Source organism: Miniopterus natalensis, chromosome 8, assembly GCF_054644295.1.
Source record: "Miniopterus natalensis isolate mMinNat1 chromosome 8, mMinNat1.hap1, whole genome shotgun sequence".
NCBI lineage: Eukaryota > Metazoa > Chordata > Mammalia > Chiroptera > Miniopteridae > Miniopterus > Miniopterus natalensis.
In genome coordinates, this window is record NC_142088.1 from 40,610,761 (window position 1) to 40,627,212 (window position 16,452).

Consider the following 16,452-nt stretch of genomic DNA (forward strand, 5'->3'; position numbering starts at 1 on the left):
CATTGGTCTAAGAACAGGTGCACACATGACTGTCGTCCCCAATTTAAAAAAAAACCAACAGATTATTTGTGGAAACCCCACAAAAAGATCATGGGGAAAAATGAGAAGAATGGTTTGGTCATTTTTCTGGGTCTGCCCTTGCCTGTGAGTCTTTTTTCCCACAATACAGGGAGCGCTGCGTCATAGGCTGATGACTAGATTACTGCTGCCTGGTGTGGCGTGGGGAGCCAACGTTACCACCTCTGCAAACAGGACTGCCTCTGCCCGGGGCAGTCAACATATGCTGACATTCCTGCTCTCTTGTTCCCGGGTTTGTGTACTTTGGGGCCAGGCCACAGAGCTTGGATGGCATTTAGGTCAGTGGATACATATGTGGCACCCACATGCTCACCTCTGAATACACAGATTCTGGAAGTAATTCTAGCTACTATAATCCTTGGGTTAAGAGGCATTCTTAAATGATAAGGTTCATTGGCGGCTTAAAATAAATTTTTTAAATCATTTTATGAGCTTCATTTTGGTTTTGTTTCTTTGGGAGAAATCTTAAACAACCAAATAATAACGGCCATTTCCTGCACCTCCCTGATGGCTGCTAATGAGGCTGTGCTCGGAGCCAGAGCCCTCGCCCTCGGCTGGAGTCCTGCTCTGCACATGAGCCTGGCCCCCCACTTCCGCTAGGAGTCTACAAAGTGCCGGCTACTTTTCTGCCAGCTCTTCCCAGAGGTGGGCAACCCTGACAATTGGTCCCTGAGATGATCTTTCTTTCCTTCAAGGATCGGAGGTAGTGGGAAAGAGGCAGAGTCAGGGAAGTGTGGATGAGCACCTCAGCTCCGGGCACAGAGTTCAAGAGCGTAAATAATTGGAATGCTAAAGGGCACCTCCAAGCAAACCATTTGGAGTGCAAAGGGGAACCCCAGGAAAAGCTATTCTGTGGGTCCAAAGTGATGCTTCCCAGGGGAAGATTTTACTCAAATAATCTAAACAATCCTGAGTTGGGAGAAAAATCTCACCTTCATCAGAGCCACGGATAGGCTGACGCTTCTGGGCTCTCTCATCACCTGTGTTGAAATGTTGCAAAAGAACTTTGTGCTGTGAAAACAATAACAGTAACTGCTTTAAAGGGACAGTGACTGATACACATTTGCAACTCAAAGCAAACACACCAGAGTAGAGTCAAGAAATGAAGAAAACATATTTTGTACTGATGAAAACATCACTTCTATATGTCGCAATATAACATTTCTAGAGAACTGTCATTTTCAGGGCACAGGCAGTGAGAGAATCCTAATCCATCGCCACTTACCTTCTTTTGTGGATTCTTTGCATCTTCTGAACTACGAGAAACAGAGAGAACACATTATTTAATACCCTTAGTGCTATTATTTGAAATTACTTCATTTGTATACAACTTTATGTTAGAAAATGAAATCACAGCATCCCTTCAGGAAGCACTCTGAGTCTCCTCATCTTAATACTAAGAGACCAAAGCATGGAGCACACGGCAGAGATCAGCTCTTGCCACAGGCAGATCTCTAATGAACTAATGTTAAAAGCCTGGGTTTCTAGCTCTCAAAATCTATCTAGCAGCGTACACTCTCTCCACTATTTAATCTATGGCTCAGGAACAGCATGTGAAAACTTTCTATGTTTTTACCAAGAGGACACAGATATTTGTCATCAATAGCTTTGGCAGCAGAAAGTGAATTTTCCACGTTAATTCCCCCCAAACTTTCTTTCAATGCCACTGACCATTTTATGACTGCATTCACTGCATTGAACCAAAGGGACCCAAGTTTATTGAGTTAGATGCCCCAAAGAAGGATCTTTTCCTTTCCAGGCTTTCTCATAGCAGCTGCCCAGCCTAAGAGGCAGCTAAGCAGAATCTCAGTCCCTTTGTTCCTCTGGCTTTATCACAGTACCTACACCCAAGGCCCAGTCTGCTCAAAATCAGAATATTGCGTGGCTGTTGGAAAACCAGCTTTCACCTTTGGGGGAGAAAAAAGACTTTGTGGAAGATGCTTTGATTGCAAGCAGGCACTTCTGTGATGGAAGCACACCCCAAAGCCAAGCCCTTCCTTACATTTGCTTGACAATCCTCTCCAACTCGGGCAGTTGCTCCTTGAGGGCGGCGATCATCCGGGCATCATCTGACACAGACACATAAAACTCCTGTAATTGGCAAAGGTCACAGGTTTTTAACAAGAGCGGAAAAAGGTACACAATTCTGTAAAGAGCAATAAAGACTTTTCCCTCTGTCACCTGCTTCTCTAGTATCTCCAGACCATGGTTTCACTGACTGAAAACAAAAAGTAAAAATACGCTGGAAGTCAAAATTGCAAGTGAAAAAATATTTTGGAAATAGGGGTGATGGTTGTATAACATTGTGCATGTAATTAATGCTACTGAATTGTACACTGAAAAAATGGTGAAAATGGCAAATTCTATGCTGAGTATATTTTAAGAAAAAAAATTTTTTATTGCTAATGAACTGTACATATGTTTATATGAAAAGGCAATGTAATGTGATGTTTTGGAACTGGTAATTTCATACCCTACCTTTTAAGAGCACTTCGTCTACCTCAATATTTTTTCAGGGAAATGTAACATTGATTTTGATATTATTTTAGTATTTGTTGTTTGTTTAACGTTTACCACTAGTTGTAGTTAATTGTCTGTGGTAAAAATGTCTGTGCTAAATTTACACTGAATCTGTGCCACCAACTCGGGTCTCTTTGCTGAAGTTCTGGGACCTGTCCTGGCCCCAGAGCAGCAGCAGCAGCAGCTGTGCTCTGCTTTGCTCAGGAGCCCCCAGAGCGGAAGATGAGAGTGGTGGCGGGGCCAGTTTAACCACCGCTTGGGCCTTTACTCCATGGGAGGAAGCCATGAGCCAAGTCATGATTCCAAGCTACTATTATTCCTTTACATTTTTAAAATACTTCATTTCCCAACTTTAAAGGACTCTCGTCCTTCCTCCCTTCCTCCCACCTCACCAGTCTCTGACAAACGATATGATTAAAAAGAAGAGGTATGTTTCTTTTGGATAATTCGTTCTCTCACATACAGACTGATAAAGTTTGAAACTGAAGCCGCATTGTGTTTTGCTTACACAGGAGTCCTTATCTAAACTTTGGAGGACAGTGTGAGTCATCAAGGATTAAGTGCCAGGGTCAGGGCTGTAATGTGGGGCTGGGGCCCTGGGAAAGAAAAGGGAAGTTCAGCTGAAAAGTAGTGTTTACAAAATAAATCATTTCTCTTCAGAACCACCTCTTGGTCCCATTAATTCCTTAATAAAATGACCCGCTTCCCTCCACTCGAAAATCTTCCATTTGACCTAGTAATTGCGTGTCTAGGAATGTAACCAAGGACAGACCTACATGCATGAAAACAATCACTATGCTATTATTCTAGGAAGGTGAAAATGGAAATGATGTAAATATGCAACAATATGAGAACAAATAAATATATTTGTGGCAGAGCTGTTCAAAGTTAGAAAGACTGTACTGACATGGAAAAAATCCTTACATGAAGTTAAGTGGGAAAAGCAACTTGCAAAATGATGGATACTGTGTGATTACAACTACAGAAAATATACAAAGAGACTATTGAAAATATATTAAAGTGCTACCAGTTATTGAATTAGAGTGGTGCGATAACGGATGATGTTTTTCTATACTTTTCTTATATTACAGCACCTTTCTGATAAACTACCATGTTAACAAGGCTAGAATTGGCGATTATAGTCTCTCCGGGAGCTGCCCTGCCTGGGGGTAGTGTGTGTATTGCCCTGGGAAGGAGGGCCCGCGTACCTCCAGGAAAGCCATGGCCACGCCATCTTCTTGTAGGAGGTCCCCATAGGCCGAGGCCCACTGCAGAACCAGGCGGACAACTCGCCTCTTGTTGTTGAGGGCATAATCCACTTTCTCCTGCTCCGTACCTTGCGAAGGCTGTGCGTGGTAAGTTCCGAGGGGTCAAGGAAGACGTTAGCCATTTCACACTCATTTGACTGTGGTGCTTGTTAAAGGCAGAGAGTGACAGGCCCCAGCCTCAGACAGCCGGGCTTCTGAACTATTCATTTCTTCCCTTAGGCCCTCAAGAAAATCACCCACACAAAGGTTCTGGACCAAATGAATATAGACCCTTACTGACAACTGCTGACCTTGACCTGATGGTTTGCCCAATAAATTAGACTTGCTCGGCTCCACCTGCACTTGCTTGTGGGCAAGGATTCTTGCGCCCAGCTCCGGCTTTCATCAGGCTACATCATGTCTCCTGCCTGCCCTCCACCTTGGGCTTCATTTCTAGGGCTGGTAATGCTTCCCACTGTCGCTTGTCTCTGGGCCTTGCCATCTCTCGCTGGTTCCCGTAATTCTGCACGTGGCTCCTTACTCCCTTTCATTTTATGCACTGCAGTTAAACCCTTCCAAGTGCCCGTCTAGTAGGGCCGGAACCGTGACTAATACATGGGGGCAGGGGTGGGGAGCCAGGCTGGGGGGCGGTAAGCTCAGACGGGGTGAGGAAGGGGAGAGGTTCCTGCTGTATTGATCTTCTGGTGAGGGACTGAGACACAGTTTTCATGCCATTCCTTCTTCTCTTGTCTAGAACCACAACTAGCTCATATTGGCTCTTTGTGCATATATGGCCAGCCACCTTAATAAGCTCTCTGAGGCTTCAGATGACATACTATTTGTCTTATATTCTATACCATGCCTAGCACAGTGACTTTTATCTAGAAATTCTATTTATTTATTAATACAGCAAACAGTTGAGTGAGTGCCCACTCTATGTGATCGGGAAAGGTCCTTGCTCTCGGTGTTCATTCTTACATGGATGACAGTAAGGAGAATCTAGTATGTGATCAAGAAAGATTTTAGACTAGACATACTGTTCCTTTTTCAGTCATTTATGGTCGTTCATATTACAGACAAGTCATTCACAGAACAATTCCTCATTGTAACTTACGCCATGACTTGCACATGGAGTCCCACAGTTAAGCTGTACTTTATAGTCTTGTGAGGAAAGTATCGTTCCCTTTCTACAAGTGAGCACGCTGACAGCAAAGGAGCACAAATGGCCGGGATCACATAGCGAGGAGGTAGAGTTGGGTTTGATTCCAGGACTCCTAATTCCAACTGTTTTTCTCCCGCATTACACAGCACTCCAAGCCTCAGGGCTGCCTGCAAGACTGGCCCTGCCTTAGCTTTCCACCAGCACTTCAAAGGCACTGCAGAAAACTGGCCCGTGGCTGTGCTGGGCCTGAGAGCTACACCAGTAAAGGGACTTTTCTAAAGGGACTATAAATAATCATGATCAAGGTAAATGACAGAACCTTAAAGCAAAGGTGTACTGCATGTAAATGGGTTGCAAAATGGCTTTCATAAATTGAGCACAGGATTCATAAAAAAGAAATTGCTCAACCTGTATTGCTACAATTCTCTCTGAACTTACAATAAAAAAAAGGGAAGAAAGATCATTTTATGTGAAAATTATTTCTTTTCTGATTAACCCTTTGGTCTCTTGCTTGTCTGCACATATAGCTAGGGTTTCCCACCCCCCAAAGAATTGTCTATTTTTTATGGTAACTAGCAGCATAGTCAAGTACATGGTGGTTGCCAAATGAATAATTCCTGACAGATTATAAAAATATGTACTGGTTCACCCAAGAGTCAGTGAGGAAAAAGAGAGTCTTTCCTACTTATATGGGGCTGAGATGGCTTGAAATTTCAAGTTGATGTCAAGTGGCTATAAGTTTAACCCTCCAGGTTATCTGGATTTGGACTCCAAGAAAACAACACAAATGCCTGTGTGTTGGACACAGAGATATCAGCACACATCTGTGGCTAACCTCTGGGGCCCTGGGATAGAATAACTAAATTAACATCTCTCTGCAGGTCAAGACAGAGATTTTTCTTATTCTCTTTCTTGCTTTGGAAATCATACTATTGTCAACAATGGGATAGAAGACCTGATTGGAAGGATTAGCATGGTAACACCTCAAATGTATAAAGAGCTTGACAGTTTATAATAAATACTCTCAATGTGCTCACATAATCATATCATGCTCTCTACAAACGTGAATGGGAAATATTTTTAGATGAGGAAACTAAGTGTCAGGGAGACAAGATCTGCCCAGCATTGTTCAACGAGTCAATGGCAGGGTTTACAAATCCAGACAAGGCTCTTTCCACTATCACCACTCCCACAGCCCCAAACAGTGGCTATAGTAACAAGACATGAGTGCTTGGGCTAATGAAATAATTAAATAATTGTATCCGAGAAGCAAAAACCCAAGTTTCGTGGAGCTGACTCAGCGTGATCGGTCCCTAAACCAGAGCTGAGTGTCTGCTGGTCGTCATGAGTAACTCCCAGCCTCCTGGGAGCTAGAATCGATCAAATCCGGGGGAAGAAGGCTTTCTCTATTTTCTCATAAAAGTTAAGTATTTTTGCCTCTGGAAAAACAAAAGGAAGCACTGATTTGTTTCACAGACCTTTCTCTTTCCCCTTACAGATAGGTGCTTATTTGCTAAAATAGAGGTGGGGTAACACTACTTTTATAGCTGAATCCAGGCATGTGCTCAAGGATGCTCCCCTCCCCAGGCAGCGCACTGTTCCATTCCTGAGCAGTCGGCTGGGTCAGACTCTTAAGGGGCACCGAGGAGACCTTACATGTCATTGATTATACCTGAAATGGTTGCAGGCGAGTTACTAGGGCTTCTATTTATTCCCATAACAATCTTCTCAGGTTTTTAGGAGTTTTATGTGATTTTTAGATTTTATTAAACTCCTACAAAAAAGGTGGGGAGAGGAAAAAAAACTATGTTCCCCTTAGATAGCAGCCAAAGAATACAGAACATCCCTCCAAGTCCCTTGTCTCAATTTGACATCAAAATGCAACTTAAAAAGAGTCATATTTCACATGTCGTATGTTCATAAATTTGAACACCTCAGACTAAAACTGGAATAATGCAGGGTTCATTCGCTTGAGTAAGTCCTATATGGAATAAAAACCTAATGCTTTTTCAGGAGAAATAACAATTTAGAAAGGATTATCAATACATAATCACACACAAGGTATTTTTAACATCTGAAGAACACTATCAGAAAGATGTAATTGGTTAATGTCTATGTTAAAAGTATATTAGTAAAGAAAAGAAAATATGTAATATTCCAATGATTTTGTCAAATTATCTGGAAATGCCCGTATTGAATAAGACCATGGTTTCTGGTATCATGGCAGTTGGGTTCAGGTAAGGAGCAATATGACTGCTTGAATTCAGAGGGAAAAGGACAGAAAGAAAACACTGTTCTGACATCTCATAAAGTAGCTGGGTAAAGTCTGTAAGAGAATCTAGAATTAGTCACTGAATTGTTATTTTAAACACAATTTTAAAAAGGCTGTAATAGTGGAAGGGACCAAACTCATCACTGACACTCAGTTCACTGCAGACGATTAACAGAATTGTAGAATTTGTGAGCCGCAAAAGCCCCTGGATTGTACCTCCTTCAAAACCACCATTTTAGAGGTAAGGAAACGAAGGTAGAATGAGGTGATTTTTCCAAACTTATCAATGGAATTCTTGGGACTAGAACTCAGTTCTTTTATCTCCCTCCCTAGTACTCTGTTTACCTCTTTGTGTTGTGTTTTATCTGACATTAATAATTTTTATGCTAACATATATTATATAGCAGAATTAAGTTAGATAACAGGGAAATCCATCTGAGATGTAGAAATTGACCCCCCCAAATCCTCAAAGACGACAAAGTGCGTGCGAAAAATCAAGGGTTTAGCCCGGCTGGCGTGGCTCAGCGGCTGAGCATCGACCTAGGATCTAGGAGATCTCGGTTCAATTCCCCGTCAGGGCACAGGCCGGGTTTCGGGCTCGATCCCAGGAGGGATTGTGCAGGAGGCAGCCGATCAATGACTCCTCATTATTGATGTTTCTACCTCTCTCTCTCCCTCTCTTGTCCTCTCTCTGAAATCAATAAAGATATGTTAAAAAAAGAAAAAGAAAAAGAAATCAAGCTCCTATTGTTGCAGCCTTGACAATCTGATGTCAGGGAGCATAGAAATTTTAACTGAACTAGACCCTCTCTGCTATAGTTTTAACCATTTCTCTTGTCCAGTATCTGTTGATTTAGAAAGCAGCAGCTCACCACTACTAACCAAACATTCTTAAATCTACTGACCATTCAAATCCTAACTTGAGGTTTCTCTTATTATGGTAATAAGATTCCTCACCATCTGGCAGCATTAAATTCGAATCTTTAACAGCAGGAACCATGTGTTAAACTCACTGTGTATCTCTACATTTTCTAGTCAAGGACTGGGCACATGAAAACATAAAAAGCCTCAAGTATTTGTTGATTGACTGCTTACCTTAAACAATTCAATCACACGGTTTGGAGTGCTATATATAAGGCAATTTTCTAAAAAATAAGACTGTTTTTATCTTACTCGCCACAGCTCTTTAAACCCCTTTATCTAAATTATCTGAAGTTCCATCTTGTTGAGATGTCAACAAGATCGTAGATACATTCTAAACAAGATCATGCTCAATGTCACCAGGTTGACTAAGTCTACACAAACACCAAAATGTGTGGTACATCCTTTACACAGAATCGCTTAGTTATCGAGTATTTATTATAGGACCACAGACTTGGAGCAACTAAATCTTCATTGAATCGGACCACCTCCTTCAGCGTCATGCAGACGTGGCTGAGGACAGACTGGATCTGCTCTTGGTGAGGTGTTAGGGCTGAAAGTCAGCAGAGCTGAAGGCCACGGTCTTTCTACCTCGCCAACGGCAGGCGTAAGATTCCATTGAGTCATTTTCCTCATGCCGGCTCTGCCGTTCAAACACTATAATTATTTCATATATTTTTACCTAGTTATTATCTTACTCACCACAGGCACCTGTGATGTTTCTGTACTTTTTTTTCACTGCTCATTTACTTATTCTTAATTCAGCTAATAATGGTTCCACATATTAAAATTATCACGGGGAAAGTAAGTGAAAGCCTCCTAGGATGCAAGGCAGCAGACTCATTACAGCCTACAACAGGGAATCCAATATTATGTATACTTTTTCCAGTAAGTATATGCTAATTATGCAGCTATTTATAAAACACTTATCAACATTCAAACTGATACTCTTCAATGTTGTTGTTTTTTAAAGCCCTGCTTTGCATACAAGATCTCTGCTTGCAGCTGAAAACAAACTTTGGGGGTCATATGCCCACTGACTAGACAAAGCCTTGGTTTATTTTTTACACTATGCCACGTACCTCTCATGATGGTATAATAATTTATTTATATGGGGCAATATATTTATATTTATAAGGGGCTTTATGGTTTATAATGTGCTTTCATGCACATGGCCTCATTTGATCTTTACAACAACCTGGGGAGGTGGGGAGGACAGGAATAACTACCCCTGTTACACAGACGGGGTTCAGAGAGGTTAAGGATAACTGCTGAGTAATAAAGCTTGTAAGACGCAGGTCTTCTGACTGCAGAGCCCTTGCTTTTCCCACTGTGCTGTGGGCCTTCTGCCCACCCTGCTTGCCCTGTGAAGCATCCCAACACCCTGATCATGGAGCCCGTTCCTTCCTTGACGCAGTATGTCCTTGGGAATGTAAAGTTCTGAAATTAGACCACTTGAGTTCATATCCCAGCTTCCCCACTTATAAACTGTGGGACTCTTGGTCAGTTCGTGAACTATTTAGAGCCTCAGTCTCTTTATCTGTAAATGTCAGAGGACTACTGTTAAGGAAGAGATGAGACAATATCAGCAAACCATGTAGAACAGTACCTGGGGCATATTAAGTGCTCAGTAAAAGTTAGCCATCACGACGATTATAGATCCACCTCTGGAAATCATTTAAAATCCTTTAAATGGTTGGCTCTGGAATTTTTCATTAGAACTGGCATTTCTGGGTTTAACTCTGTGATGCTATTCCTACCACCACAGCTGCTCCTGTGTCTGTGTTTTCCTACTAACTCTGAGCTCCCAGAAGCAATTTCTGTGCTGTCGTTTTCTTTAGATGCTTTCTTTAGATATTTCTTGCTCAGAATATGTTTTTTCCCCCCACTAGGTTCAAATCTTATTCTAACACCTACCAGTTATATAAGTTGGGGCCAATTACTTAGCTGCTCAGTCTCACTTCATATTATAAAAAGAGTCTATATACATCTCATAGTGTTGATATGAGGCTGAGAAAATGTATATAAAATACTTGGCAGAATATCTGATAATATAGTCATTTTCCCCCCCAAAGAGCACATCACATTCATATCATCAAACCAAGTCTTCTTTCCTCATTGAAAATAAACTCTCAACTTGCATATCTGCAGAAGTAAATTGCTGATAGTGACATATGGACCAAATACTTTCCAGAACTGAGTGGGAACTATAATGGTAACATTAAGCTTCAACAAAATTTAAGATGAAAATTCTCCTTAGAAACCTAAAAAATATTCCTAAAAACCTGGCTTCATCTAGAGAATAAGAACCTGATGTTGTTTTGTAAATATTTCATCAATAAGACAAGCAAATTTTGAAAAATGGTTTAGTTTCTCTTTAGAGAACCCAAGACAGCTTCTAAAAAGAACACCTTCAGGTCAATTTCACAGAGAAATATAAATGATGGAGACCTTTCCTTTTCAGAAAAGAGAGCTCGTGTGTTTACTTTATTTCTGTATAAGGGGTATCATACATATAAAAAAGTTTCAGTTAAAACTTAGTGACAAATCTGTTTTCTATTTTTTTTCTTTTTAATTCAAGAACCTAACCATTTTTTCATGCCAAAATCATAGAATTTGTGTTGACTACTAAGTCAAAATAAATTAGGATAGTAAGAGAAAATATTTGACCAAAATTATTGCTGTACTTAAATTTTTATAAATTTAAATGAGCTATTTGTCACTTAAGATTCTTTCAGCTGCAAGAACAATCAGTCTTAAACAACAGAGACTTGCATTTGTTGACATAACAGAGAATTTATTAGCAAGATTTGCCCAAGTGTTCACAATGTCATCCCAGACTCCATTTTCTTTCCTGTCTTTACTCACTTCAGCTTTGTCATTGGGCTCCTACCCCTAACAGTTGTAGAAGGACTGTCACTGGCATTGGGGCTACAGGCTTCCTGTTCTCTCTCTTAAATGTTGAGAAAGCTTTTTACCCAGAAGCCCCAGGAAGCCTCTCTTTGAATCTCATTGTTCAAGTCTACCTTGGGCCTGCAATTTGAGAACCAGTTATGGTCAAGGGAAGCCAGCTACCATAAGTAGCTAGAAAAACCAGCTGAGATCACATTGATGTTAGGGAGTCAGCTACAGTGTCCACTGCAACTAGAATCTCATTGGCGCCACCTGGAGTTTCTAACAGTATATGTGGAATCTTAGGTAATTATTTCGCTTCCATGTGCCTATGTGTAAAATGAAATAAATATCATACCAGTCCTTCTTTTGCCTCACATGTGGGGGCTGGGTGTTAGAATGATAAATAAATTATATAAAAATGCTCTGAATCAAGGATACAGTTATTAAAATTCAAAATAATATTAACTTAGTTGTGATCATTTACTGCATTGAAGGACGGCCTGTACTTGTACAAATACAGCAGAATTTAGTCATAAAAACAAAAATTAAGACAATCAGAGAGCAATTTGGTAATGAACACCAAACGTGTTAAAATATTACATATTCTTTGCCTACTTTTAGAAATTTAAAGTAAGAAAATTATATCATCAATGTGGGCAAAGATTTAACTGCAAGGACATTGATTCATCCCATTATATTTGTTACAGAAAAAAATGTGGAAATAATCTAAATATCCAATCAGAAGAGGCTAAGAAAATAAATTATGAATACCTGTCATATAATATTCTGAGTCATTAAAAATGATAACATGTTTTTCTCATGTAACTTTGTCACTTTGTTGCCCAGCACTGTATGAAACTTTGCAAGTGCTCAATAAATGTTTGTGGAATTATCTGGGAAAAAATGATGTCGTTTTATTTATATATATTGGTTTGAAAAGATATCCACAACATACCATTAAGAGGGAAAAAACATATTACAAAAAAACCCTACATATAACATGATCTCACTTATATGAAATTATATAAAATTTATGGAAGGGTTTTCATAAAACAGTAGTGAGATATCAGATGAATTTTGCTCTCTTTTTCTGTAAATTGAATTTTTTTACAGGGAGAATGTTTTATTTTTAAGGATGACAAAGCTATCTATATTTAGAAAAATTGTGTGGGAAAGTATTTAATGGCAAAGAAAGATACTCATAAAATGCTATTTAGTGACAAAACATACACAATTATTTATACTATGATCCCATTCTTATATTTATAATTATAAATCTATATGTTTTAAAAAAAGACTAGAAGGATACATACTAACATGTTAACAATAGTAAAACCTGTAAGGTAATAGGTGGTTTTAATTTTCCTTTTAAAGGCTAATGGAAGATTGAACTGAATTTTAAGTGCAGATTTAAAAAATGATTTAAAAAACTGGAGATGAAGAGTACAGAAATTGAACAAATATAATTTTAAAAACTCATTATAAAGCACTTGTATTCATCAGGTCAAATCATGTCCCGAGCATATCTAATGAATAGAGAGTCTCTCTCATTAGCACATAAAAGGCCTGAAATATTAATGTTAAACAGAGTTCTACCACCTTCCTCTGTGCTAAAAGCAAAATTGGAGGAGACACACAATGTGGATTAAGGACAGAAATTAAGTGTCAGTGGCTCAGGAATTAAATCTTTTCTGTACCAGTAATTACCTTTCTCTGAGCAAATCATAATTTTTCATTATCCTAGTTTATTGATTTGGAAAAAGAGGAGTGAAAATACTGACTTCTTCATAGGGCTGCTGTGAAAAGTCACATATTAAGCACTTTGAAAACACTCAGCCACAGTGACTCGCTTTAATGGGGGTGCTTTAATGGAACGTGGGTATTTTAATATCCCTACATTCCATGTTAAGAACATGAGAGTTAACCCACTTGTTTGGTTTTATATTTTATCTCCCTGCCGTTCATACATGTGATGTCACCCGGTTTATGTGTATGTTGTTTTTGCCCACCTGTTCTGCACTTTTGTTTTTCTTTATAGGCAGTCGCCCTACAGTAAAGCGTTTTGCCTTCCTGTGACCAAGATGTCAGCAGTGACCCAAGCTAGGCCAACTAGACCCTCCTTCCCAGCGATATGGGAGGTGAGGGCCCAGGATGCTTGGAGCAGGTTTACCCCACCAGCACTGCCTTTCGTTGCTGCCCGCCGAGGCCCCTTTCTAAGGCCCGGGCTCTTCAAAGATTCCTTCAGTTCTCTGAGTTACCCCACATCCTTCATAAATTCCTTTATTCAAGTCAGTCACAGTTGCTTTCTGTTACTTATAACCAAAAAAAAAGTTGCTTATATAAGGAACCTATATAAAATCTCCCTGGAGGGAAAGGAACTAAAAATTGAGTCCTTAGCATGATATAGAAGCACTTACACATACATGACCTTCAGGGATAGAGCCTCTCCATTGCTTGCATGCAGTGGGATAAGCTCCTGGCCACCCAGGGACGCCCTCCCTGGGCATTACAGAACAGTAGTTGTTGTTTGAGACTCTGATTCCCAGGATCTAAGGACCAGACTTAGACTGTCCAATATGGTAGCCACATGTGGCTATTTAAATTAATGAAAATTAAATAAAATTAAAAATTCATTTCCTCCATTAGAGTAGCCAATTTCAAGGCTAGAGGCTACTGGGCTAGCACAGATATGGGACATTTCCATCACTGCAAAACGTTCTATTGGACACTTCATCTATTTGCTTTCAACAAATTAGGCCTACTTTGGTGTTACCAATTGTGCAATACATTGTCGAGGAACGTTCTTAAATGGTAATTAAAGGATTAAGTTGTAAAGAATAAAGCCACCACACCCCAGGCTTGGAATCCTGAGACCTAGATGAGTCATGGCTCTGTAGCTGCCTTGGGCATGTCACTTTATTTTTTTGAACTTCAAAATCCTCATTTGTGGAATAAAGCTAATACTAACCCAATAGACTCCTGTAATGACAAGTGGTATAAAGCAGGTCAATGCTCTTAGCATGGTGTCTGATGCAGAGAATCGATCCCAAATAGAACAGCGAAGAATCTAAGTTCCTACAGGGCCAGGCATGAAGAAGGTGTTCTGAGGGCACTAGGGGGTGCACATGGTGCCCAACCACCCTGGATTCCCTCCATCTATTGAGTAAAGAACTAGGATTGGATACTCAGGTTTCTCTTGACTCTACCGTTCACTTCCCTGTCTCCCCCTACTCCCCGCAACCTCATTAGAGCCATACCACCCTACCTGGGATGGCAATGACTTTAGGAACTTTAATTCTAAAAACAGAGGTCAGCAATAACAAATTGTTCTCAATCAACTCCAGAGGAGAACAAGCTAATAACTGAACAAAGTAGAATTTGCAAACAAACAAAAAAGCTCAGTGTTTGGGGCTTGAGTTGTAAAGATGATATGACTTAGTCCACTGGACCCTTCTTTTTTTTTTTTTAATCCTCACTAGAGGATACTTTTCCCATTGCTTTTTCAGAGAGTAAAAGGGGGAGAGAGAGACAGAGAAACATCGATGTGAGAGAGACATGTTCATTGGTTGCCTCCTGCACGCGCCCCATCCAGAGCCAGGGATGGAGCCTGCAACCGAGTTAAGTACCCTTGGTCGGAATCGAACCCAGACCCTTCAGTCCGCAGTCTGATGCTCCAACCACTGAGCCAAACTTGCTGGGGCCACCATGCTCTTTACTCCTCTTTTGGTTTTGTTTGCCTTAAGCTTATCACTGTGCTGTTGAAAAAATTAGTGTAAACTCAATGGTGGTTTTTATTTTTCCTTCCAACAAATCTCGAAGATCGAATAATGACTACCACGTATGGAGCTGAAAAAGCAGAGAGATCCTGAGTGTGTTAATTTTACTTGAGAAAAATTGAATATGAGCCAGAAAGAATACATAATATAGGTAAGTCTCATTAAGCTCTTAGAAAGGTAGTTCCCAGACAAATAAACTCCCAAATTTCACTCCTGCAGCTCCCTCTGAACAACATGTTCAACTCGAATCCCCTATCGTCCCGCGTTTCCAATTCCGGAAAAGGAAAGCAGACCCAACATAGACTGGACTGCCCAGGAAAGAGAGCTAGTCTCCTTCAATATGTTTAACTGCTCACAGAAGGCCAAAGCATTTTGAGTTCTAAATTTTTGTTGCTTTAAAAATAGAGCAGAATTGGAAAATACATTTTCACAGGCCCCCCAGATTTGAGGATGTGACTCATTCATAATATTTACTTCTTTTATTCAACTTGCATTTTCTGAAAGTTCCCTGTGTGCCAGATATGGTGTACCAAGTGGCCAATTCAACAGACTATTGAAAAGCTGCCCCAAACAAACTCAGCTTTCAGGCTGCCGAGAACTACCATTAGAATTTCAAGTTTTGTATCTTCTGTTTGAATAAATGTAATGATAATACAATAGCAATGAAGGAATAAATTTCAGTATCTAGAGGAGAGGATGGACTAGGACAAACATAAAAGAAAAGCTACCCCACAATGACAACTCATCTTTATCCCAGTGGGTTAGTTGTCTGATTAATACTACAGCTTAGAGGAGGGACACAAGCAGGCCAACCTGACCTGCCAGGTATCCTAACAGGTACATAGTGTGTCTCCCAGGTTAGGGAACTGTCCCTAATAACACTCCCAGATTCTTCTCCATGACTTTCTCTAGCCGACTTCCCAGGTATGCATATTTCTAACCAGTATCGCCTTCCTGACGTGACTTGGTTCCCATTTTACACAGGTAATGAAGAAATCCTCAAACACGGCACAGCAAACCCACGCCAAGGAGAGCTGGGGTCTATGGGGAAAACCGCTGACGTTTCAGTTAGACGGGAAAGCACAGCTCTGCCCGGGACATGACTTACCTTCAGAGACTAGGATGTACATGTGGGTGTCTTCAAGGGAACAGAGACTTTTCACAGTAAAAGGATATTGGGCCATCAGGGCTGGGCAAAGCTGGGTATTTGGCATAAAAACACAGTGCATCATAACAAAGTCATTTAAAAAGGAGTCTGCAGGGGAAAGAAAATGCAAAGCAAAAAAGGAAATTAGGTTCCTATAGAAATCTTTAGGAAAGCAGGAGTATCTGGTCATTGGTTCTTGACCAATGGTCCTCGTACGCTGGCTTGGAGCGTTGCGGTGTTACTGCCCACAGATGCACCGCATATAAATAACTTCATGCGTGTGTATATTCAAAGGGCACCACGGGCCGTACCACGTATGCAGGAAAACACGGTCATTTCTTTGCCAACTTTATACCGTATGTCTTTTGTCAATATTGCTTTTTTTCTTTATCTTTTTCACATCCTGCTTCCAGAGGGAGCAACGAAGGATGAGA

General features: G+C 40.5%; 1 protein-coding gene across 1 annotated transcript in view; it reads right to left on the reverse strand.

Moving 5' to 3' along the window:
• RAPGEF4 (Rap guanine nucleotide exchange factor 4) overlaps nt 1–16,452 on the reverse strand; it is a 212,942-nt gene that overhangs the window by 29,370 nt on the left and 167,120 nt on the right. Inside the window, exons 16-20 of the mRNA XM_016205212.2 lie at nt 16,048–16,126; nt 3,807–3,957; nt 2,081–2,169; nt 1,304–1,334; nt 1,011–1,089 (exon numbers count right to left, since the gene is read on the reverse strand). Of these exons, the coding sequence (XP_016060698.2) occupies nt 1,011–1,089; nt 1,304–1,334; nt 2,081–2,169; nt 3,807–3,957; nt 16,048–16,126 (429 nt within the window). The remainder of the gene's footprint in view (nt 1–1,010; nt 1,090–1,303; nt 1,335–2,080; nt 2,170–3,806; nt 3,958–16,047; nt 16,127–16,452) is intronic.